Source organism: Gallus gallus, chromosome 5 (assembly GCF_016699485.2).
Source record: "Gallus gallus isolate bGalGal1 chromosome 5, bGalGal1.mat.broiler.GRCg7b, whole genome shotgun sequence".
NCBI classification, from domain to species: domain Eukaryota; kingdom Metazoa; phylum Chordata; class Aves; order Galliformes; family Phasianidae; genus Gallus; species Gallus gallus.
In genome coordinates this window covers 27229752-27253863 of record NC_052536.1, presented here as the reverse complement: position 1 = coordinate 27253863, position 24112 = coordinate 27229752, and the positions used below count along the sequence as shown (strand labels likewise).

Sequence of the window (24112 nt, the reverse complement as noted above, 5' to 3'; positions counted from 1 at the left end):
CTGTAAGCAGATACATGACTGAGAATAGTATTTCTGCTGCAGGTTTATTTTTTCCCCTGTAATGAGCAGATAAGATGACCCCTTAGCAACCATCTGATGATACTAAAGCCGTATCACATAGTTTAGCATCTTCTATTCTTTTCCAGCTATGAGACTCCAGTGTGTGAAAGTGATGCCAGGTCGAAGAGTACAGAGATTGATGATCCATTCAAGGACAGAGAACTTCCAGGTTAGTAAAGAATGAGAGTCTATCTCTGCTTATCTCTCCTTGGAACTCTCAAGAGGCCTACAATATTGTTGAGGGGATTTCCCTCATTCTGCTTATTTTACCGTGGGTTTTATTTTGTGTTATTTTGGATAACTGGAAGAGCTTGGGAGTGTCTGGAAGGGCTGCTTTATTGCCTGTCTGCCTTTCTTTGGAAACACAACTGAGATAGAATTGTTGGGGGAAAAAAACCAAAACCTGGATGCCTGGATGTACCCTGGCTAAAGAATGGGCTCAACACTGAAAACCTTTCTTCAAAGCTTGGTCAGGACAAGGTCCTTCTTGTGTTAGCAGGGTTTTAGTAGCTTGATGGTCTGATAAGCAATGATGGAGGACACAGATGGCAACTGTCAGTGGATCAACTGGCTCCCTGGCATTGCAGGACAGTATTCCTGGTGCACTGAGGTCACTTATCTAATGCTGACTGCTTACTTGGCTGGACTGGATCCCTCACTTTCTACGTGCGACCCACTTTGTCTCCCATTTCTGGTTGTTTTCTGTTCATCTTTCCCCTCTTAACAACATGGCAAGCCCTAATTTCCTATTTGCTTGCTTTGTTACTGCTAGGAAGACGTGCTGGGCATAGGTATCTGAGCAGCTCTTAAAAATATCATACACACGTGCTCTGTTTTCAACTTCCCTCTGCCTTTGTAGGGTGCAGAGGGAAGGGCCTTCACTGAGAGATCAGCCATTGCTCTCCTGGGTGGGGAATGACTCCCAAAAACAGAAGCTACAGTCAGTCCCTTTCTACAATGATGGAGCAGTAGAGACTAGAAACTCCACAGAAAAAGCTGGTAGCAATGGATCCACTTCACTTTTTTTCTGGCCCTTCCTAGGGCTAACATGAAGTGAGTTGTCTCTGAACAAGTTAGCAAAGGAAATGAGATTTGTTCCAGATTTGCCTTTTGCATCTCCTGATGGTTCTGCCAGCTCCTGACCTTGGGCTCCATAGCTCTCTGCTTAGCAGCTCTGCCCCCAGCACGGCTCTCCACTATGCAGCTGCTCGTTTTCACAAGACATGTAAAAACTTCTTATCTGCCTTCCTCTTACATTTGAATGAAATTGGCCAATTGGTTCAAGTATTACTTTGGGGGGTGAGGGATCACCCCATTTAGTGAATCAGCTAAATGACAGCATTAAGGCTCATTTCCTTAGGAAATCATTGTAAAATAGAACAACCTGACTTCTTTCCTTCTCCCTCCTATTTTCCCTTTGCTTTTCTGCTTCTTCTTGCATTTATTCTCTGTCTCTGCAGAACTCCGTGAAAACCCTTTGCATGTGGACTCCTTAGAGTTTCTTTCTGATCTCTCAGGAAGACAGAATGGTTTCTTCTTCCTTCTTCTGCACTACAGCTGCAACTGGATGAGGGGACAGGAAGTACATGAGGCCCAAGAAGACATATGTAGGATGCCCTGTAGCATCAGACTCCAGGAGAGTTCTCCTCTCAGCTCAGGCCACTTCTTTGTACCTTAGTGAACATTCAGCTCTGTGCTTGGATGTGTGGTTCCCATCTCTGATGGGTCCTGTTGCTAGAAATACCCTTGTCTATGAAGAGAGTAGGAGATGGAGCAGGGCAATTACGTATCCTGATTTGTCTGCTCCATGGTCTTTTGATGCAGACTTGAGGTTTGTTTGATTAGCTACTCTTGTATGTAAAAATTCACTGATGAGTCAGAACTACAGGGAATGAGAAAAGATGTTTTCTTTTACCTTTTCTCTTTCTTATCGGAACTGAACTTTTAGAAAAATCTCTTTTGAGACATCTTTCCATTTGCGTTCACTTCTCCGAGGGAGGTCCCTTACTTACCCCTTTTCTAGGTAAGGTACCCCTTGCCTATCCTCCAGACCCTCAGTACTGCAGGCAGTAGCGTCCTTCTCCTGTGTGATCCTGCACAGGCCAAGCTGAGAGACACAAGAGTATGAATCTGTGCATACCTACGCATACCCTCTTCACAAACTGTGTCAGGCTGCTCCCACAAGAGCCAGAAGAAGGAAGGAACTATGTGTTGCTTGCACATAGCAAATGGCAAGCTGCTAATTCCTGCAGACGGTGAGATGCTGAGGCCCCAGGGAGATGACTTCTAGCAAATGGTTTTTCAACCTTCTCATTACTGCAACAAAAAGCTCCTTTAAGTGAGTGGTCTCCTCTGGCTGCCATAGCAGCTTACCCATTACAATGCTGACATTTTCTGGACCATGTGCCAAACAAGTGCTCAGGGGTGTGCGTGTGTGTAATACGCGTAATATGGAGACAGGCTATGGACTGTTGGTTAGCTATTGCAGAGAACAGAGCCTGTAATGCTGCAAAGGAGGGAGTTTTGTCAGATCAATTTGCAAGCTGCTTTCAGCTGTCAAGGGATTACAGTAGGTTTCTGCTGCTGTGTTTGGGGTACACGTGCATCTCTGCTTGTCTGGGAAAAGCAGAAAGTGTTGACATTGCTACTTGTTACTAAGGCAATAGTGTTTTCTGATACTGCTCTTCTATGTGGATAATTGGTAGTGAAGAGAGGTTTTGGGGAAGAGAAGAGTAAGGAAGGTGGTGATGGCTTCAGTGTCATGTTGGAGAAAACAGTGCAATGGTAGGTGATAGGTTTTGGACAGTGGCTGCATAGTTTGCCTCATAAAGATAAGGAGACAGAGATTCATGTCTCAGCTCTGTCGTAAGACTGACAGGAGACTCCATCGTTCTGTAGTTATAGTGGTGGGTAACTGTATGGTCTCAGGACTAAGTCATGGAAATAGTTACCAAGCTTGTCTACAGCCCGTTTTGTCCAATTCCTGCCCAAATCAGCAGTGACTGGAGGCTCTTGCCATGTGATCACTTGGTCAGACGTATTTCCAGTGCAGTCTGAACACGCAAAGAACTGAACTATTGTGGTAGCTGCTGGCAGGCAGTACTCTGTGCCTGGAGAGGGAGGTACAAACAGCAGCGCTCACTTTGGCCCATGCTTTAAGAAGCTTTAAGCTGTCAGTTAGAGCCTCAGAACAGCCGTGTTTTTGGAGGAAGATGACCCAGGAGGTAATGAATTGTTTTTTAAACTCCTGTACAAGTGTTACCATGGGAACTCTGTCTGCCAGGCACTTCCAGCACATCCCTGTGGTTATGCTGGTAGGGAACTGGGAGAGGCTGCAAAGCCAACCACATGATCTTTCTGCCAGATATTGTTGGTGAACGTGTGTGTGCTGGACAAAGCTGCAGGACAAATTGCCATGCAGAGAAACCCACTGAGGAATTCTTCTGCCTTTCCTGCAATGATGCCTGCGATGTTACAAACAAAGGAGGTTCTGACTGGTCCTTGCTGCATTGGGCTGGGAGACCAGTCTTGTGTGTTCTTGCATTAAACCTCCTCTTTTCTTTTTGCAGGCTGCCCAGATGGGAAGAAAGTTGAATTTATCACCAGCTTACTCGATGCTCTCACTACGGACATGGTACAGGCTATTAACTCAGCAGCACCTACTGGGGGTGGGAGGTGAGTCCGGAAAGCGCTTGAGCTGAACCCACCAAGGTGATTGCTCTGGATGCCTGTGAGGTGGGGGTGGGAAGGGAGAGTGGTGCTCTGAGCTGATTTCCATTCATCTGGATTGCTGGGAGAGGAGCTAGCACGGCACCATCAGGGGCTGCTCTGTCTTGTCCTCGTAGTCTGGCGTGCCCGCTCCCACCCCTCCTCCTTGGCAGCTGTTCCACCATAAAGGTTAGTATAGCCCATTTGAAGTGTGAAATGAGAGCTCAGTGGGAGGAAGTGTCTTGTTCTTTTGTCCCCTGGTCTATGAAGAGGCCTAATAAAATGCAAATGGATTGAAGGAGACCGTGTGGCCTAGTGGCTACCACAGGGAGTGAAGAATGTGAAGGGAATTCTTGGCAGCACAAGTGCTGCGGTTTTGCTGTGGGGCTGAAGCCAGCCTGTGGATGAGGAGAGAAGCTGTTTTTTGTGACCCTCCCCTCTGACCAGCTGCCTCTTCATCCCTCTTGGAAGGAGCAGCAGGTCAGGCCTGTTGAAAGAGGTGGGCAGAAGTGTGCTTTTCTGGGGAACTGGGGAAAAGCTGAGATCTTGTCTCCCCCTCCTGTTTGATGATAGGAAATCCCCTTAGAGCAGCAGCTGCGGTGCTGCAACGTGCCAGGCAGGACAGGCCACTGGGAACGGACTTTGTTGAGTTTAACAGAAATGCTGTGTGGCCATGACTAGGAAGGCTTCTATGGTTCTGACTATAAAAGGGGACAGTGCTAGCCTACAGGCAGGGATGCCACAGCAAATAATGTGCTCACATTAATGCAGATGTAGAGACGGAGGTACCTATGTGCGTGCATGTTGCTTCCAGCACGTAGAGTAATGTTGGTACCCTGCTTGCCTCTTTCAAAATGCATAAGGAAGCAATGCCATCTTTAAATTCTCAAGACAAAAACTTCCTGGGTGGCACCTTTGTGCCTCTTGGTTGCTGGATGGATTGCTTGTGAACCCATATGTTTTTAACTTTGTGTTTGGACCTTGCAAATGAGGCTGGTTGCTGAATGCCTGCACATGGGATAGTCTGTAACCCTTCGAATTAGCAGTATATGCCTAGCATGTCTGTACTCATATAAACAGGATGAAAAATGCCCCAAGGATGGGAAATACGTTGTTCTCTCCCAGCCATAAGCATTCCAATGTCAATTCTGTGTAATTTGCATGGTTCAAATGCTGTGGGTGGGGGTGGCAGGAAGCCCTGGAGAGTATTTGATATTTATTTGGCATCTTTGGCACAGAGACTGAAACCCAGCCAATGTAATCATCACTCTTAAAATAAAGCTTAATATAAACCAATATTGTAGAGACCAGAGATATATATGCCCCCACTGCTCTTCCATAAACCCAGCAGGCTTTCTTCCTAATGTTCCCCAAGCTTTGTGTATTTCTCAGCTTTGAATAGAAGCCTTTCTGGCAGAATTTTTCACTGCCCGGCTCTTCACAGTCGCCACATTGATTTATTTTCAGCTGCAGTGTCAGCAGCCCAGTTGAAAGGGGAAAAAGAAATCTTTTAGCAGTCTGTCCTTTGTAAGGCAAAAGGCTGTTGCCACCCAAATATTCTGCCTGCTCACAGCCTTGATTAAATTCAGGAAATTGCTCTGGCATAAACTTCCGCGTGCATCAGTTAGGGTAAGTGCTTACCCCAAAGAGCCTACATCAGGCTTTTCCATCCATGTGCCACCATGGAACCATTTATTTTGGAAAAGAAAAAAAAAAAAAAACCTCAAAAAAACATTTCAAGGGATTTAACAATTTAATCAGCACAGCTTTCATTTGGTGTGAGTTTGCAGAGCTGGGGAGCCGGGGAGCAGTCTCTGTGCAATGAGTTCTGCTTTCCAAGTTTCCCAGAGGGGAAAATGTCCAGAGTCCTCTCTTCAGGAACATCTGAAGTTCTGCTGTATGACCTGACTTCACTCTGGCATTAGAAGTGAAAGCTCTTTTTCGTGGATATTTTATTTATGGGGCTAATTAACTCTTTTTCAGCCTTAACAACTAACATCATACTTAATTTATGACGGTGCTTATCCTGTACCTCCCTTGCCCAGGTCTGTTGAGAAGGTGATATTGGAAAGAAAAGCTCGAGATCTGGTTTAGCTTAGTGTTAGTTGAGACGCATTTGTGAGGCAAGTTTCACTTATTGCAGGCTCTTCTCCATCATTATGATAACAGTGGCGGGGCAAGTGCTGCATTGAAACATGCACTGGCTTCCTCTGTATCCTACCTCTTTCTTTGGGGTTTTCACCATTTTTGGACCCTTTTAGAGGCTGAACAAATGAAGCCAATTATCAAAATAGTTTATTGTAAGCTTAAAAGCAAGCTTTTAAGTCGCAGAGGACTGGCAAACTCAATGCAAGCAAGCTGTTTTCCCCACGTGTTGGCCCCATGTTTTGTCCTGTGAGTTCTAAATACAAAGCGAGCACTTTGGGTGTAGGTGGACTGAATGTGAGGCCTCGTTTTCAGAGCAGGGACAGAAATGGGGCAGTACCCAAAGCAAAGTTACTGAAATGGATTGAGCCGTGGATACAAGATTGCAGTGTGGGACTGTGGCAAAAAGCAAATATTTATCATCAGAGAGGCAGTTTTAGGGAAGAGGGGTTGTTTCCATTTCCCTGTGACAGCAGGGAGATGGAACTGTCGTACGGTGTACACCTTTGGTATCAACATTAAAAGAGGGAACAACACACAGAGAAGAGCCCTGCCAAAGTTTTTAAGGGCTGAAAAAACCTAAGAGTGAGTCTTGAGGAGTTCAGGCTTCCATGGGATATTGGAAGAAAGAAAAAAGGATTAAAAATGATTACTTACAATCTGAGTGAGTCCATGGGGACACAAGCTCTGCAGGCTCCTCAGTCTAACAGGGGAAAACATGATCAGCTGAATATAAACCAACCTGCGATCAACATTTCTTTAAAGCAAAGCTATTTGTTGGGCAGAATGAACTACTGAGGGTGGTGATGGATTCCCTCTCCGTAAGGCTTTCTTTTTGGGCTTGATACCTTTCAGAAACACTTTAGTCAAATTGAAGTCTTAAAAGTAAATTGATTCACAGTCTGTGCGTGTGATGTACAGGAGATTGGATTGGCTGACCCTGCAGCCTTCAGCCTGAGCCTGAATGTGTGGAGTGAAAACTACCTGCATTTGCTGAGTGTCTTCAAGACTTTACCTATCTATGCTGCAGAGTCTTTGCAATGAATGTGTTATTACTTTTTCTTTGGAGGGCAAGGAAAAACGCAAGGAGAAAAAATAACTCTACATAAGGCTGTGCTGAACTGCTCGCTTTACACTTGATACACACCAAAACAATCTAGTAGCAGCAAAGCGAGGCAGTACAACTTGTTTGTTGCTTCAGGCAATGTAAGTAAAACCTGATAAGACTTTTTTTTTTTTTTTTTTTTAATTGGGCATGCTTAAAACAACCTTGTAATCCCTTATAGGTCTTGTCTCGTTTAAGCAAGTTCAAAGCTATTGATTTTAATTGAGTTACTCTTGCTTTACAATAATGTAAATGAGAAGAGAACTTCCCTTCGTCATGGCCCTGGTTTATATTACAGCAAAATAGCCAAGTAGACTTCATTTAAACTTTTGAAACAGAAAATCTCTGGTAAAATTCATTCTTAAGTTTATTACATAAACTCCAAGGCACATCTTGTTACTGTATGTTTTCAAATTAATTAAGGGAACGCTTGTAGGAAATAGGTTTATTACACAGTGTTTTGTATCATGCATAAATCCTATATAATGGAAGCAGCATTTTTTGTTAAAAAAAAAAAAAAAACAATTTCACTTTAGTGAACATTTTATTCTATTTTGTAAGTCAGACATATTCCTATCACACGAGGCCTAAACTAGAATAGGCCAAAGGAGATCCCAGCCCCTTTCTACTCAATCTAAGAAACTATCTCTAGTCGTTGCCAATTTGGGAATAAATTTTAATTGCCAAAATGTGCTCACTGTAGCTTGTTACATCATCAGGAAAAATATGAATGCCCTGTGGAGTTCTGGGTTAAAAGAGCGTCTTCTGACAGCTATCCTTATCATGTAACTCAGCAGCTCTCTGCCTTCATTGTAAGCTGCCAATTATTTCCCATGTAATAGCCCTAAAAGGTACTTCAGAAAATTGCCCCCAAGGTTCCCTTTCATGCTGTAGTTGAGCAGTTGGAAGCAGGCGAGTAAAGCTCAGCACATCTCCAGGGTGTTCTGAAGTTGAGCCGTGTTTTAATAAAGATTGACACTTTCAAACAGTATGGGGAAGTTAATGCCCAGCTCCTATTGCAATTCAATTGAAGTTGGATACTGAATTCTTTTTATGCTCCTATGGAAATTCTAGCCTAATTAAAGATATGAGAGAGATCGTGTAATAGGAGGATCTTTTAAAAGTCAATGAGGAATGAAGGGAGTTGATTTTTAAACCTCCTAAATGATTTATCCCACAATCTTCAGAAAAGTTGTGTTCAGAATAATGTTTCATACACAACTTAGCCGGAGGGAAGAGAGAAAGAAACTGGGTCTGTAATGGGAAGATAGCTTCAGTTTTAGCTGTAGAGGAATTATACATTCCTTGTAATGAATTTGGACTGCGCAGTAACCTTTTGTTTAGTCTGAATGCAGCTTATTTTTTTTTGTTAGCTTCTTGACTCTTTCCCTACGGGAAAGGGAGAATAAGGAAACAAATACACAATCCATTTTACAATTTCATTAGAGTAATCCTCTTTGATTCAAGCCATGTTCTACAGTTAGAGCTTTTAGCTTTACATTACGCAACCTCAAGGAATGGCAAAAGGAGACTATGAAGTGGAAGCAGAGCAGGCAAGAAGAATCATGAATTTTACTTCCGTCTGTTAAAACTGTTGCCACTTCTGTATTAGAAAGTAATGGATTTTGGAAAAACCTTCAAATAGGTGATCATCTGCTGGGTACTTCAGAGTTTCCAACCTTGCTTTCTCCCAGAGAAGTGTTTTGTGTTTGGAGATTTTCTGTCACTGCAATAGTATAGAGAGTCTGTGCAGTGGGATGCAATGGGGCTCCAAGTGTTTGGGGAGCAAAGGATTGACTTTGAAAGGAAGGGACCTGGTTTTACTCAGTAAAATGTAGTTGAGCCTATTACCCTTTTACAGTACAGCCCGATGGAGGAGAATGTGATTGCACACTGTACATGTTTTGGTATGAGTGTATTGTCTGACCTCGCTCTTCTATATTTTAAGCTAGATACCTCCCCTTCTTTCCTGTGCATTTAACTCCTTCTTTCTTGCTAGGGACCTCAAGGGCTGGAAAGCATTATAGATTGCTTGCGAAGAGTGTGTTCAAGCTGCCTAGGTGGTATTTTGGCATATTCTTCCCTCTCTGCTCCAGATTTTAGTGCAGCTGCAAGAAGCACGTGTCCATGTTTATTCATAGCTTCTTTGCTTTCTGTCCATACCCCAGTTAGACCAGATGATATGGTGATGTTCCGTGGAAGTGTGTCTCAGCTGAAAAAATAGCCTTGTTAAAAGTAATAGTACATTAACCCAGGTGTCTTCAGGCATTAGCCAGTGAAGAGATAAGTAAAGAGCTTCCCATGAGGGAGCTGGCAGCACGTTGTACGTGAAGAGGAGCAAAAGATTACTTAGACAAAACTATTCACTTGTTAATAGTGAATTAGTAAGAAAGCTGAAAGAGCAGATTACCTGTTCTTGACTGCTAATGAGAGACCTCTCTTCTTGTCCCTGTTGGGCTCTTGGGCTCTTTGTGGGCTTATGCTGTATAATGGAGCTAAACTCGCTGGCTTTTATGTAGTCTGCATGAGAAGCCTGATAAATTGTTACCATACTGCAGCAAGAGACACCTTCAGTGGATTTTTCACGTGACTGCTGTTGGAGTAAGAGATGTTTTATTGTAAGTTGAAAATGTGCAGTGGAGAAGCAGCACAGCAAATTAACTTTGCATCTGAGGACTGATGCATTTCTCTTGCAACAGCAATGCAGAGGCAATAGAATAAAATTCCCCAAGAATACTCCTTCAAACTCTGCACTGGCAAAACACTTAGAGCCCTCAGATATATTTCAGCTGACCCAGCATGTATGCTCGTTGTCATGGCACATCAGCAAAACTAAGCGGCTTAGCAATACTGTGAAGTTGTTTCATGGATGGAAAGTAAGTGTCTTGCATAGATAGTCTTGAAAGACAAGATATTTAGATGGATGTTGTAACCTCAGCATTCTCAGTCTATCACGTAATTGCACGATGCACAGGGAAGGTATGGCTGCACTGAGATGATGTGGATATTCGAAGTCCTCCCTGTTCTGGGATTCTGGATTTTCATCAGAAAGGGCAGGCAACCAGCTCAGGAACTGCAGTACTTCTAGGCCAGCCAGCAGGAAGTGGTAAAAACTTAGTAATGGCTCTATCTTCCTTCCTCCTACAGTCACAGAAGTTAAACTAATTCCCTTTCGTTCCATTAGCGTGCTGCTGTATTCAGTATAAACGCTCAGCTTGTTTGTAGTGGCTAAGACTGATACATCATCACCTCATGAGTCAATGTATTTGTATTAGCCTGTGGATTGCCTTGGTTCTCTTTTTGGAAGTGCTGGAGAAAACCGTGTTGCCTCTTCTAGTAACTAGGAGAGCTCCTCCTCGATGTGTTTCTGAAGAAAAAAGGAAAAAAAAAGGCCCTTTTAAATCCTACTTCATAGTGTCCCTTCAGCAGGTAGAGAGAAGCTAGTGCTCCTGTCTTTCTACTGTCAGTGCTAGAGGTGCTCTTCCCCTTTTCTCCATTTCTGTGTCTTGAGATCTGGGTCTTCAGAAAACAAGGGTCAGAGCCAAGGGCAGGCCAAGGTGTGGAATCTCACATGAAAAAACTGGGGTTGTATTCCTCTATCTCAGCAAAAGCAGAAGCTCCTCTCTTGCAATACAGAACTTCTAGTTCTTCCCTGTGGCTGTTGGAAACATGCGAGTCTTCAAATGATAGCCAGCTCACTTCCAAAAGGGAGAGAGGCCAATGACTGTGTTTATAAATGTCATAAAAACAAGCCACAGGATGTGTTTTTATTCTCTCCTGTCATCCTGTTCTTCATGTTGAGTTTCAAGGCTCTAAAAAATCCAGGCACTCCCTTAGCTTCCTGGGGAGATTTTTGCAATTTCTACTTGTCCATAGGTAGCTCCAGGGGCTTGCCTTGTGTTTTGGCTCCCAAAACTAAGACAAACTTATTCCCAACCTCTTCTTCCTCCCACGCAGTGTTTATCCCACTGTACATTGACCAGATGCCGTGACTGAATGCCAGGCTGCTTCTCAGCTAAGAATTAAATGATGAAGGAGACATTCCCAAGTAAAACCTTGTGAAATACAATGTGTAGGTTATTTGCCTCTTCCCAGTGTGTGAATTTACTTTTAGGGGGATCCAGATGTTTCCAGATAGCGACTGCCTTTCACATTAGCGATGTGCCATGACTGTAGGTTGTGATTTTCTTTTTCAGGCTTTGTAGCTGCATTGTAGAGGCACAAGGGGTCATATGAGAAGGTCAAATGGATTTTCACCCTTCTAGTTCCCAAAAAAGAATTTTTTGATGGCTATTTAAATATATATCCTGTCAGTTTCTTAATTAAGGTCGATGATAGTCTTAAGATGCATTTTATAAGGTACAACTTAGTGAAACTGAACCTGGGTTCGTATTTCTCTAGCTTGGATGCCCAGAACTCACACCAGAACCTGGCTGCCTGCAGCACACAACTGTCCCTCTCTCATCGCTGGGGAAGGAATTAGGCAGCAGCTGGACGTGTCTCCTGGAATAAGTCAGAGCAGCCAGTGCCAGTGTGGCATGTCTGACTGCCTGTCCACTAATTTCCATGCCCTGAAATGCTTTATGCTTGGGAGGAAAAAGGCTCAAGTCTCAGCATCATTTTAACTTTTTTAATGATACATTCATCATTTGGAGAAAAAACAGACTACCTTAGTGAACTTTAAAGAAAAAAAAAAAAAAGAAAAAGAAAAGAAAAGAAGTCTTCTTTAGAAAGGATTTCTTCCCCGATTCTTTGTATCACTGAGGAATAGCCCCTTTCCTACTGGAGAGCACCTCATACTGTGTAACCTCATACCATGACCTACTGCCTCTTCAGTAAGGGCCTGAGATTGAAAGGCAGTATTCTCTACTCACACGTCTTCAGCTGAGGCTGTTCCTCCTCTTGTCCTCCTCCTCTCTGATATTTTTTGTTGTCGTCCACAGAAAGAAAATGTGAGCCAAATAATGTCAAAGTTGTAATATCAGAATGAGTAAGAAATGGAGCACATGAAGTTGCCAGTTCCATAGTATTGTTTTTAATGGATTTGCAGTGCTTGTCTGCTGCGGAATTCTTGTGTATAAATCAACCATGTGAAAAGCATTAAATATGCTGCAAATACAGCACAGGAGTTCAGATCATATAAATAGATACAGCAAGAATGTTTCATCTTGCCAAGGACATTTTCAAATAATGAATGTGTCTTGCATTAAATAAATTTGTTCCCTTTCTGAAGCCTAGATGTTGCTATCACAGAAACTACTGTGGCAGCTGGCATTCATGGCTCTCATGTTGGTAGCTCAAGGGTCAAAAGGACCACAGAGGCTGCTTTTTTGCCCTCCAAAGGGGAATCCTCTGGGATTAGGCAGAGTTTCAGCAACTGATGTGAAGAGAGACAGAGCTACTGAGGGTATCAGTCTCCCGGAATCCCTTGTCACCACTTGTTAATGCTAAAGGACATTCTTAGATAAAGTTCCTCTCTCTCTCTCTCTTTCTCTCTCTCTGAAGATCGCAGCTAACAGGAGAAGATTGTAAGGTTTGTGTATTTATCCTGCTTTACATATGTCATAGTATGTGGCTCTTCCATGCACATGACAGCGTTGGTAAGAGCACCCACTTGTCGGGGGCCTCTGCTTTCCCCCCTGCAGGTTCTCTGAGCCAGACCCCAGCCACACGCTGGAGGAGCGAGTGGTACACTGGTACTTCAGCCAGTTGGACAACAACAGCAGCAATGACATCAATAAGCGAGAGCTGAAGCCTTTCAAGCGCTATGTGAAGAAGAAAGCCAAGCCCAAGAAATGTGCCCGACGTTTCACTGACTACTGTGACCTCAACAAGGACAAGTCTATCTCCCTTCAGGAGCTGAAAGGGTGCTTGGGAGTCAGCAAGGAAGGAGGTAAGTGGCTTTCCTTCCCCATTCTGTGAGAATAAATGTCTGATGTAGAGTTACATAAAACTCAGGAATCAGTTTTATCCGAGATTATTCAAAAATGCCACAGTTTGCATGAGAAAATGAGTGATTAATATCCTGCCATGCAACTGTAGTTCATTCTTTTTATGGCTCTGTCTTAAAGTCCTTATCACAGACCTTTGTGCTAAGAACTAAATGGATACAGGGCAGAATGATGAGCCTTTCCCAGAACCCTGCTTGTACTGTAAAAGTCCTTAGAAACTGCAGCTCAGTTCAGGACCTCTCTGAGTAATACACTGCTAACAATATTCTGTTGCCTCAGCCATGTAGGTTGGATGATGTATGAGGCAGCACAGACCCAGTCCTTCTCCAGAGGCCCTGTTGACTAACAGAAATAATATTTATTTTCATTGCTAAATCCGGCATGCAGGAGAAGGGATGACGCAGAGAGAACAACTCAGAAGGAAAGTGCAGGACTGTACTTGTTGGACTTTTTCAGAGTTAAATTACATTTTAAGATTGGGGGGAGAATTAGGGCATAGGAATAGCTGTTCTTCCTATTTAGTGGCTGAGCAATCAGCCCACCCTTCTTCCTTTTCTTCCTCTTTCATTTTCACCTCACGTTCTATTGAAACCTGGACCAAACTGATATTTTTGGAAATTCTATGAATTGAAACTTTTCAACCCGTATTCAATAATTATCAGTCATTCTTGACTATGGGCAGATTTGCTTGGCAGGAGAAGGTAAGCAAGGAGATTCCAAGGGACTAATTTCCTGTGCAGGTGTTTTGGTTGTGTAGACAGTTCTTGTTTTAACTGTCATGCTGGTTGGGGAGGATGGCTAGCTTTCTTTTTCCAGTCCTAGCTTTTCCTTAGTGCTTTCCTCAGGTTTAGCATGCATGAGAAGGGAAAGAGTACCGTTGAGTGTTGAGAAGTTTCTTTTTCTGGGTGCTTTGCAAATACCTTTGTTATCATAATAAGGCCATTGCGTTACTTGTCAACTGTGAGAAGTTTTAAGCTTTCCTAGCTCAGTGGAAGTTTTTTTCTTAGTCATTGGTACTTTACTGAGAAATTACATACCAAAATAGCAGTCTTGTTCCTTAATTTTATTACCTTCCCACTAGATGAATATGCCAAATGAGTTTTATTACTATTTGGCCTGGAATAAGACTCTCTGGAATCTGCTGCCTTGGCCCACTGACTGTTCAGAATTTTTATGGAAGGGGGAGAAAAAAGGAGAGAAAAGAAAATGAGAATCTTTGAGCTCAAGTAAAGAGGAGAGCAAGCAGCAAGGGAGATGTTGTTGTGAGTCCCTGATTTCCAGACTGCTGAGAACACAGCCTGACCTTTCCTGATTATCCCATTATATGAGGATAAGATTGTGTGCAAAAGGGCTCCAACCTTGTTTTGTCACACAGCTCCACATACCTACTAGAGGCTTGATAGGTCTTGAGGATCAAAGTAAAATGGGTAATTTATGTGGAAGGAGAACTCTTAAGAAATGACCTGGGGATGGCTAGAGAATGATGAGGACTAACAAGCAGTAGAGGGAGCCAGTGCAGGGAGCAGTCCACCAGCATGCAGGAAAAAACAAATGAGAATACTGTGGAGTACACAGTGTGCAAGTTTGTGATAGACCTTCTTAAAGGAGTAATGAATTTGTGAGGCAGTAGATAACATTCGCTCTACCTTCTATTTACAAGAACCTCTAAATTAAGAAACAGCCAGTAATGCCCTTTTTTAAACATCCTCTTATCTCAGAACATGGGTTCATGCAATCAGCCAGCTGGTCCACGTATTCCTTCTCTGTGTTTCTTTATGCTGTGGTCTCTGCACACTTGCTTGGGCTGAGGTCACTGTGGGTCCAAGCCAAACGCTGGTTGGGAAGCTTCTGTTGTAAGGTGCCAGTCAAATAAATCCAAAAGTTTTCATGGAAATGCTTGTTTCAACAAAATCTTTGTTAGAAAGGTTTTTCTGATCTGGATTTGGATGAGGAAGGGCTTGAGGGAGGCAAGGAAAGTCATCCTTTCCCCTTGATGTACTTCATTATTGGTAAACTTGCCTCAAATATTCCAAATTGTGGTTGGAATCCAGCAGCATAAGGACTAGAATGAGGTGGGTCATCATTCCAGCTGAGTGTGCCTCCTGCTAAGCAAACTGAACACTTGTACTGATTTTGAAAATAAAGCTTAAATACGAATTTTGTAGAGTCTGACATGATAAGATAAACAAATGTTAAGGCTTCTGCATTTTTCTTGGTGTTTTGCTTTTTCTTTTCTTTTTTTCTTGCTTTTTTTTTTTTTTTTTTTTTTGCAATCAGTTCCATCCAAACATTGAAATAGTGTTGCTTGGTGGGAGGACAGGGCATAGACAAATCAGTAATGTTATGTGTCTCATGGGTAAAAGGAAGCTTTATGTGGGAGGATTCATCTGCAGTGTTCATAATGACAAGCATGAATTTGAGCTCTTTCCAGGTTAGGATCAAGTCTGTCTGAGATGCAGAGTTATCTGTCCTCCCCTCCTCCAGCATGTTCTTAATCCTTTTGGTCACCCAATAATGTGGGTGCTGCTACTAAAGAAAGAAGGAAAAATAATGGACAATCTAAATGGCTGAATTAATTCAGTGGTGTTTGAGACCCTTCTAATTGGTACCTGCAGAAGTGACTGATTTTCTTTGTGCTTGGGAGACCTCTGGGAGTTAAGATACTCCATTATTTAGGCAAGCAGTTGTGTGGGAACAGGTAGCAGGGAGTGGTCATCTCAGAAAGGCCTCTGAACTGATGACAGTAGGAAGCTGATGACAGTCTGAGAGGCTATGAGAAAACCGTAAGATATCTGCTGAATGCATTTAGGTAGTGACTGAGTTAATAGAACTGAAATTCAGAGTATATTTAATTGAAATTAGATGTAGGTAGGGATGTAAACAAGCTCTGCTGGTTCAGTGCTTGGTTTTGTTTGCCTTGCTCAGATATTCCCCTTTGGGGTTCAGTAGGGATGCTATAGTTTGTCTCCTTTAATCCTGAGAATAAGAACCAACTGTGGAACATCTGTATTGTCTTGACATGAGATAGGATTCCTGAGAGTGTGTTTCTTCCCCATCAAAAGTGACAGGTTTGCTCAGTGAGTCAGAGGAATTACTTCTACCTATAAAAAAACTGCTGGGGTTTCCTTGAGCTTTTTCTTTTGGAAGACATCTGGCCAAGTATACTGTCGCTAGAATTATTACCCCAAACAGTGTACCTGTGAGGCTGAGCAAATACCACGCGTTACGAAACTTACTTAGTGATGGGATGTCACCGTGCAATACCCAAATGCTTCACGGGTATACTCTATCTACCCACTGTCCCCATCTGCTATACCCCTTCCTCTCTTTCATTTCAACTTTATGCTCATTACAGCATTACTCTGCTGTTACTCTGTTAACTTACTCTGTTAGCGCTGAGTAACTCTACTGTTACTCAGCGTTACTCTGCTGGGGTTTTGTCTTTTCTATAGCTATGTGTGCTGGCCTGTTTTTATATTGAAAGTAGCTGACAGAAGATGGTATTCTCTGCCTTTGGAGTGAAAGATGGTCAATTTTATGGCAGTTGTTAGCTTCCTTGCACTAATGCATCTGGGAATAAGCCCACAGAAAGCACAGAGCCCTGCCAGCCAGCTGGAAAGGTCTGTCATGCCCAACCTTGCAACCGCCTGCCATTGCAGGCCTTTTGGATCAACTTATCTGTAGTTTCCCAAATCTTTCTGAATACAAGCAGTCTCAGTCACAGAAGTGCACGCTAGACTTAGCTGCAGTTCTCGAGGGGCTGAGTGCAGACCCTAGGCAGCGAGGCCCTTAGCTTGCAGGTAGGCTGAGGGCAAAGGCCATGCACAGAGCGGGGCTGTGCACGGCTGAGCAGCACCCTCTAGGGGAACAGGCACCCAAGGATGCAGCGGTTCATAAGTGGACTGTGTTTTTATTGCCAGGCCCCTCGGTGAGTCCCAATTAGCTCTGGAAGAATCTGCCTCTTGGCGACGGAGCCCTGCTTTTTATGTGCAGGCACAGGAATAAGCTAACAGCGGTCTCTCTGATCTCGCCAGGGCAGATGGCTGAGACGAGGCTGGCATTCGGGGACCTTGAAATCAATCGCTTAGTGTGTTTATACAGTTCCTCTTATTAACAGTTTTTAAAGCTAAAATATTTTGCTTTGTGATCCATTTCAAATGCAGCTGCCGCCTTTCTCTCCCTCTCTTTTCCTTGTCAGGGTGCAGCATCTGTCTTCTTGCAGTTTCCTTGCTCTCCCACCTTGCTGCTACATTTCTGCTCATCTTCTTTCCACACAGCAAAATGTTCTTTAGGTGTGAGTACCTGTATTACTGGTGCAAGTTAGATCATGCCTTACTTTGCACCTAAGTCAGCTGCACACACACATCAATGATTTCAGCCTGGCCAGAACTGGGGGTGGCAACATTCTTCTGGCTGTGAGCAGGAGGTCCCCCTTCTAGCAAGGCCCTTGCCTGAAATCCCTACTTAGCAGCCAGCAGGAACTGAAACATACTTTTGGGAGTGCTCGGCTCCTATAGTCCCTATGTTGTCAGTACCCAGCAGGTGGTGGGAACTGGTTTACTGTAGAGGCAAAAGTGCTTGCTGTTAGCTCCATCTGGTGTGGGGTGCATGTGCCTTTACCTTGTGACAGTCATTGCTGTGCAGTCTGTTCCTGCCCTTCTGCCAGATATGAGTTCAGATCTTTCATTTCATAGCAAAGACTGTTTTGGGAAACTTCATGTCACTACTTGCATCTTTCCTTTTCTTCCTTCCAGACTTTCTTTTAACTTTGTAATAGTTGCTTTTTTGCCCACACCAAACCTCTGGATCTTGTGATGTTCAGGTGTTTAGCATTCGCTATCAAGCTTGTAGGTCTGACTCTTGCATGTGAGTCTTCCAGAGGCAGGACTTGCTGTGTGCATATCCAGAAAGGAGGAGCTCCTTGGAGCTCCAGATGATGGGGATGCTCCTTGGTCATGCCATGACATCTACTGCGTTTAACGTGGTTCTTGGATTTTACAGGTAGCCTGAGCAGTTTCCCCAGTGGAAAAAGACAAGGCCTTAACCCTTTCAGTGAGTATCTTGCCAAAATATTTGTTACTTTATCTTTTGTCTGTTACGCTCACGTGTCCCAAAATTTGTGCTCCCTGCCCTCCTATGTTCACAAATAGCAGTGCATAAATAACTAGAAGCTGGGGCTGTTCCCAAGAAATGTGGATATTATAACATACAGGTCTACAGCATCAGCTCAAAGTCCAGTACCACGTCTTCAGCTGTGGCAGACAGCACGTGGCTAATGAATCAGAGTAGGATACAGCAAGAATACTCTTCTTGCTTTACTCTTCCTCTTTCTAGAAAGCAGCCATTTAGGCGATTAGTTGCGTTTATGTTTTATTGCTTCATGGACATGTGCCCATGAATATTCTTCTGTGTCCCAGTTCATGTCCGCTCTCTGTACTTTGTGGCAGTGAATTGCACCCTTTCATCAGGTGTGAAGAACAACTTTTGTTTGCTTTCCCTTCAGACCTGCTGCCTCACGGCTTCACTGGGTGTGTCTCAGTTTGTCTTGTGAGAAACAGTGATGTTTCCTGGTGTGTCCTCAGTTCTGAGCATGTATTTGAGTTTTGTTTGCCACTAAAAGCTGAGAAGAGGTGTTGCAAACATCACGTGCTATAGCTTCGAGCTCTTTCCTAGTCACCCACAGTCTTTAGTGTAGGACAGGTCATCAAGACACTGAGGTCAGTCTGCTGTTGTTATTCATTGAGCACTGTGAGAGCCTTTTGCAAAGCTGTGTAATGAGATTCAGTTATGACAGCCCGGAGTAATTCTGCATTTAACAATATTTGCCCCCACTTGGTAGGGCGTGTTGATTCACACTGGCTGCAGTGAGGCCTGTCTAGTAGCTTTCCTCCATTTGAAAATCAGATCCATACTTCTGCCTTCTCTTTGCCATGTTTTCCCTGTAATTAATCCTCAGCGAGCGCTTGTTCTAATCCCATAAATGCTTTGATTCCTAAAGAACCTTTGATGAGGGACTTAAAAAAAAGCTTTCTGAAGTGAGGAGCATGGGAGTGTGCACGTCCACCTGACTCACTGAGCGGCACGCTTGCACCATCCCCTGGGAGAGCCATAGCTCAGCAGGGCCCCGGGACACCCAGATTCATCAGCCTGTTAGACTTCAGAGGGTGTGATGCGGGCAGGTCTTGAAGAAGAGCTAAGCGAGGAAACTGCTGTGTTTTGCTGTCACAGAGACTGGGAGAGATCTTGAATGTTTGCCTCCTGCTTGCCTGCCGAGGGACGGAAGCAGCTGGCTCTGGGGCTGCTGGTGGCGGGGCAGCCGTGCAGCAGTGCGATTCTGCATCAGCCATCACAGGCAGAGGAGCAGAGGGAAAGACCAGCTTTTTTATCCAGACTGCCTGCCGATTTCCAAGAGGGGGGAGGGAGAGGGAAGTGGTGGTTTATGTTTAAAAATATATCAATCCCTAGGGCTGCGTGTGACTCAGTCAACACTTTTTTCAGCAAGGCTGTCTCATTAGCCCCGTGTTGTTTTCAGCCTCGCAGCTTACTTGAGATCTCAGCCTTACGGGGCCATGTTTGCAGCAGAAGCTGTATACTGTATCCTACTTCATTTGGGAGCCATTTTGGTTTTGCCTTTTTTTTCTCACTTTCCCTGCTTCTGTTTTGTTTCTCTTTCTTTGCCCACCCCACCCATTTCAGTAGGCCGCTTGGTGTAGCAGCAGCAGAAGACAGAAGGGAAGGCAGGAGCCGACCCAAAGGAAGGAAAGATACAGCGACAGATGGACACCTTGCTTCTTATGAGCAAGCATGCAGCATCAGCAACATCCAATGTAGCAGAGGTGGCACCCAGAACGTTTGCACTTTCTAATAATTGGTTTGGGTTTGTTTTTAATTTCTTTTCAATGCCATTATCTAATACTTTGGAGAGCGGGGGGAAACAGGATCATGACTTTTTAAAATTGGAACAGCTACTGATGACTTAAAATTGAGTTCACTGGGACTCGAAGAAAGAGAATTTTATATACTGTATATAAATATGTATGTAAATTGTACAGTTGTCTTGTACAGGGGTTGGAGTCACTGTTCTGTTCCTCCCTTTGCTTTTGAAGGCTGTTAGGCTTAGAGGGACACTTTGCCTTTAATGGATTACAGTAATGCTTTCATTTCTGCCATCTGATCCATCATTCAGTTGCAAACCGATCTCTTACCGTCCCCACGCATGAAGGAGTAAGCATATCAGCATGACCTGTGCACACAGTGCCCCACATACTAAATGCTTCTTGAGAACCCCCTCTTTGATTACTGTGCAGCTCTGTGCAAGTCACAGGCGTCAGGACTTCTGAGAGAGCATGGAGTTGTGCACTGCAAAGCTCCTCAGAGTAGGGATTGGAAAGGGTTGTATTAAGGAAATGTAGAAATAGTTTCTGCACTCATTGCAGAATGGTTAGAAATGAATTGCAAATGCATTGCTATTCAGGCTCAGAAGACATACTTAGCAAAGATGTGCCATGTCCTGGGAATCTAATGCTATTGGAAGGGCATGGAAACCATAGACCCTGGTAGAATCAGCAGAGTGATGTCATGCATCTTCTTCTCTGACACAGTGTTCATCTATATAAGCAATAGAAATACTGAGGAATCAGCAAAAGGCAGCATCAGACTGCCTGTTACTTTGCTGAAGAGCAAAGAGCGAATATGTCAGTGCAGAAAGACACGATCATGCTGCTGGTTCCCAAGAGTCTGCTTTTACTTGTGCTTCAACTCTGCAGCTTGGGCCATGCTTCTGGTAAAGGATTGCCTGCGATGACTGATCTTATCTTTGGTGGCTCCTCTCCTGCACAGGGGACAGCCTGTCTAGCTTTGATTACCTACTTCTGATTCTCTGGTATCAGTATCTCTTGTGCTTTTGTACTTTAGTGGCACATTTCAGTAACAGCAAAGGCTTGGATTGAAGGGCTTGGTGCTCCTGGAGGCCAAGAGCTGTTTCAGCCACCTGCAGTTTTCCCAAACTTGTTGCTTACTTAACTTCAGTCAGATGCAGCTGTAAAGTCAGCAGATCTGCTATCCTGGGCTTGGACAGAGTGCGATGGGACACGCTGTGCTTTGCTTTGTGCATTTTCAGTCTCCAGCAGCACTTGCCCATTCCTAGAGGAATTCTGAGCAACTTCCCATTTCAGACTTGGCAATCCTTGTGCCACTCATTTCTGGACCCAGAACCAGTAGTAAGAAATGACACTGTGCCGTGCTGATATGAGATCACACCAACAATTGCTTGTAGAAGTGTTGTGTTACTGCGGAAGGTGGACTTGTCCCCTGAGACTTTGCTGCTTTGGTGTAAGTGTTGCAACATGGCCACTGTTTGGCACATCACCTGATGACAGACACATCACAGCAGCACTGTCCTGATGCAGTAAGTTAGTGCCTTGTTTCCAAAATGGAAAAGTAGAAAAAATAACAAGCGTTTTTGAAATAACCCTATAATAGCAAAAACAACTCTTCCCTGAGAAGTAGATTGGAGCTGATTGAAGCGTTTTATATAGTTGAAAACACCTCTGGTAATCTCTGAAGTGTACATTACACCTCTGTAACGTATAGAAAAGTTCCCTTTAGCAAGAGCAGATCCTGCAGCTCAATCCTTTATGGTTCCTCACATACAATGTATGTGTTTTCCTGGACTGCAAGCTCCCAGCTTCTCAATTGCATCTTCTCTTTTTAAAATGCCCAGCACTCACCTTTTGTGTGTTGGGATGATTTGGTTTAGTGTATAGTTAGAAATGTTCCTATCTCTTGTTATTCCTATTGTAGGAGCAAAGAATGAATCGTATAAAAAAAAAAAAAAAAAAAACAAAACCCTTTTCCTTGTCTTTATATGCTAGTCTTAGAAAGTAAAAGCTCTGGCTGCTGGGTGTTTTCTTGTTTGTTTGTTTCTTTTTTCTTTCTTTCTTTCTTTCTTTTTTTTTTTAATTGCATAGTTACATCCAGCAAACCCAGACAGCTGGATCTCAACAGGAGCTCTGTCATCCAGCCACTGGGTCAGGCTGTGCCCCATAGAATTGCAGGGGTGTGCAGAGCTGCTAGAAATGATTGCATCTTTTCATCTGGAAATGCTGGAAATGTGAGTAAACCAGCCAGCCAGCGCTGCTGCCTGTCACATTAATATCCTTCTGCAGACCTTTTTCTCATCCTTGTATCCTTCTGGTCTAAAAGGCCTGCGCTCACATGTAGTTTGCAATTAAAACCGAGTCAGTTGTTCAAGGAAATCAAACAAGGTTAGCTTTGGTATTGGTGGATATTCGTGTTGCTATATTAGTGCTGACTTAATGGATGGGTGGGGGTCCAAGCATTATATTGCTTCCCTCTTTAGTTTCATGGGAGGAGTCCAACTCCCATCATCACAACTTTGGATTTGCACAGGCCTCTGAGCAGCTTATGGCAGCATTTGTACATTGACATGCATGACCCAACCACTATGACTGCATAAAGTCTGGACACAGGTTAGATTACTTGTTCAGGATTTGTGTGTTGGAAGCTCACACAAGGCTGTACTGGTCCTGATTCATATAATCCATCCACTGAGTTGTCCAAACAGTCTGTACTGGTCAGAACAGAGCAATGCTTCAGCTCCTCTCATCCCTTGTTGGTTCTTCTTGCCAGTCACCCAGCTGCCAGGCCAAATGTCCTTATCTGGCAGTGGCAAGCATGTTCTGCTTTGCCTTGCATCAGTAGCAGCCTACCCAAGCTGGGGCAGAGGGTGTGTCACAGTTGTGCCTGGAAGCAGGCCCTGAGTATCTCTCCTCATCCTACAAGTCCTCCTGGGCCTCTCCAGCTCTACTTTAAATGACAGCTGAAAACACTCGTGACAGAGGAGAACCAGGGCTCTACAGTGCAAATCATCTGCTCTTCCTGCCTGAAGCAAAACCATATCCTTTTTTGCTAACCCTCCAAGGACATGATGTCTTGGAGGGAGTTGCATTATGGTGGGATTCACTCCTATGAAGGCACTGCTTTCCATGGCCTAAGTTTGTACTGAACTTATCCTGCCCCAGCACATTTCTGCCTATGGCATTGTTTGTTAGACTGAAAGGCATCTGTTTGATTTTAGTTTTGTAATAAAATAGATAACTTTTGCTCTAATGTCTTTTGGTTGTTTCTTGTTGAATATTGATTTTCGGAGCTCATCTTTCTTTCACATAATGTTCTTTTACTTACACATTGCCAAAAGAGAGGAAAAGAGACTTTCCTTCTCCCAGAGTCAGGTCTCAGTCTTCGATTGGATCTGAGGATGCTTCTCTCTTGTGTGTAAGCCTCCAGGATGAATTATAACAGTGCTGTTCTCTGGGGTTTAATAACAGACTCTGCCCAGTCTGCTTCAAAAGACCCTGAAGTCTTCAGTGGCAGAGCAGAGGTGACCTCCGAAGGTGGCAGCCACAGCCAATTGTGATCTCAAAGCACCCTCTCCTAAACCAGGGACAGAAGACAGCCATTTCATCTCACATCCTCTCAAGTTGGAGACTTTGTGCATCGCTCAATGAGGAGGAACTGTTAAAGCTGTTGTCCTTAGATGTAAGTTAAATGACAAAAGTATCGCAAACTTTAAGAAGAAGAAGAGAGGAGGAGTGAAGCCAATGTGGATTTTTTGGAATAAACTGGCAACCTAAGCCGATTCTGTTGTATAACCAAGGTGACAAGTTTGGGAGCTCAAGGAGAAGCAGTAAATGTCATCTCTGGAGTCCTACAAGACTTAAAGAATTAAAAATAGGAAAGGACTTTTTTTTTAAAGAGTAAGTCTTAGGCCATTCTTCATGGCACTCTGAGGGGCCTTCATCCTTCCCTGGCCTTGCAGTGATTCTGTAAGCAAGTCAGAAGAACCACAGAGAGATTGTTTCCACCTCCAGTAGAAGACTTTTCTTCCTCCCGTGCCCCCTTCCCCCTTATCTTTGACGTAAGTAACAAAATCCCCATGCAGAAGGCCAACCTCCTGACTTCTAGCAGCCAGCCCTTACAAGCCATTCTGGGCAAAATAACTTGGCAGCCCTCCCAAAGCTGCTGTTAAATCAGACAGCAGTATCTGCAGAAGGGGTGCTCCTTGGCTTGGGGAACGCCTGGGTTTTCAAAAACAGCACCTCAGAAACTAGGAGTACAGCAA

At 43.8% G+C, this 24112-nt stretch overlaps 1 protein-coding gene across 5 annotated transcripts in view; it reads left to right on the top strand.

Moving 5' to 3' along the window:
* SMOC1 (SPARC related modular calcium binding 1) overlaps positions 1 to 23100 on the top strand; it is a 121299-nt gene extending 98199 nt beyond the window's left edge. For 4 of the 5 annotated variants that reach the window (XM_015287582.4, XM_001231760.7, XM_040702037.2 and 1 more), the window contains exons 9-13: positions 147 to 229; positions 3630 to 3735; positions 12664 to 12911; positions 17971 to 18021; positions 19666 to 23100. In XM_015287582.4, the coding sequence (XP_015143068.1) occupies positions 147 to 229; positions 3630 to 3735; positions 12664 to 12911; positions 17971 to 18021; positions 19666 to 19682 (505 nt within the window). In that variant the 3' untranslated portion in view covers positions 19683 to 23100. The remainder of the gene's footprint in view (positions 1 to 146; positions 230 to 3629; positions 3736 to 12663; positions 12912 to 17970; positions 18022 to 19665) is intronic. The other variant, XM_004941688.5, reaches the window with a different exon arrangement.
* Positions 23101 to 24112: the final 1012 nt, after the last annotated feature.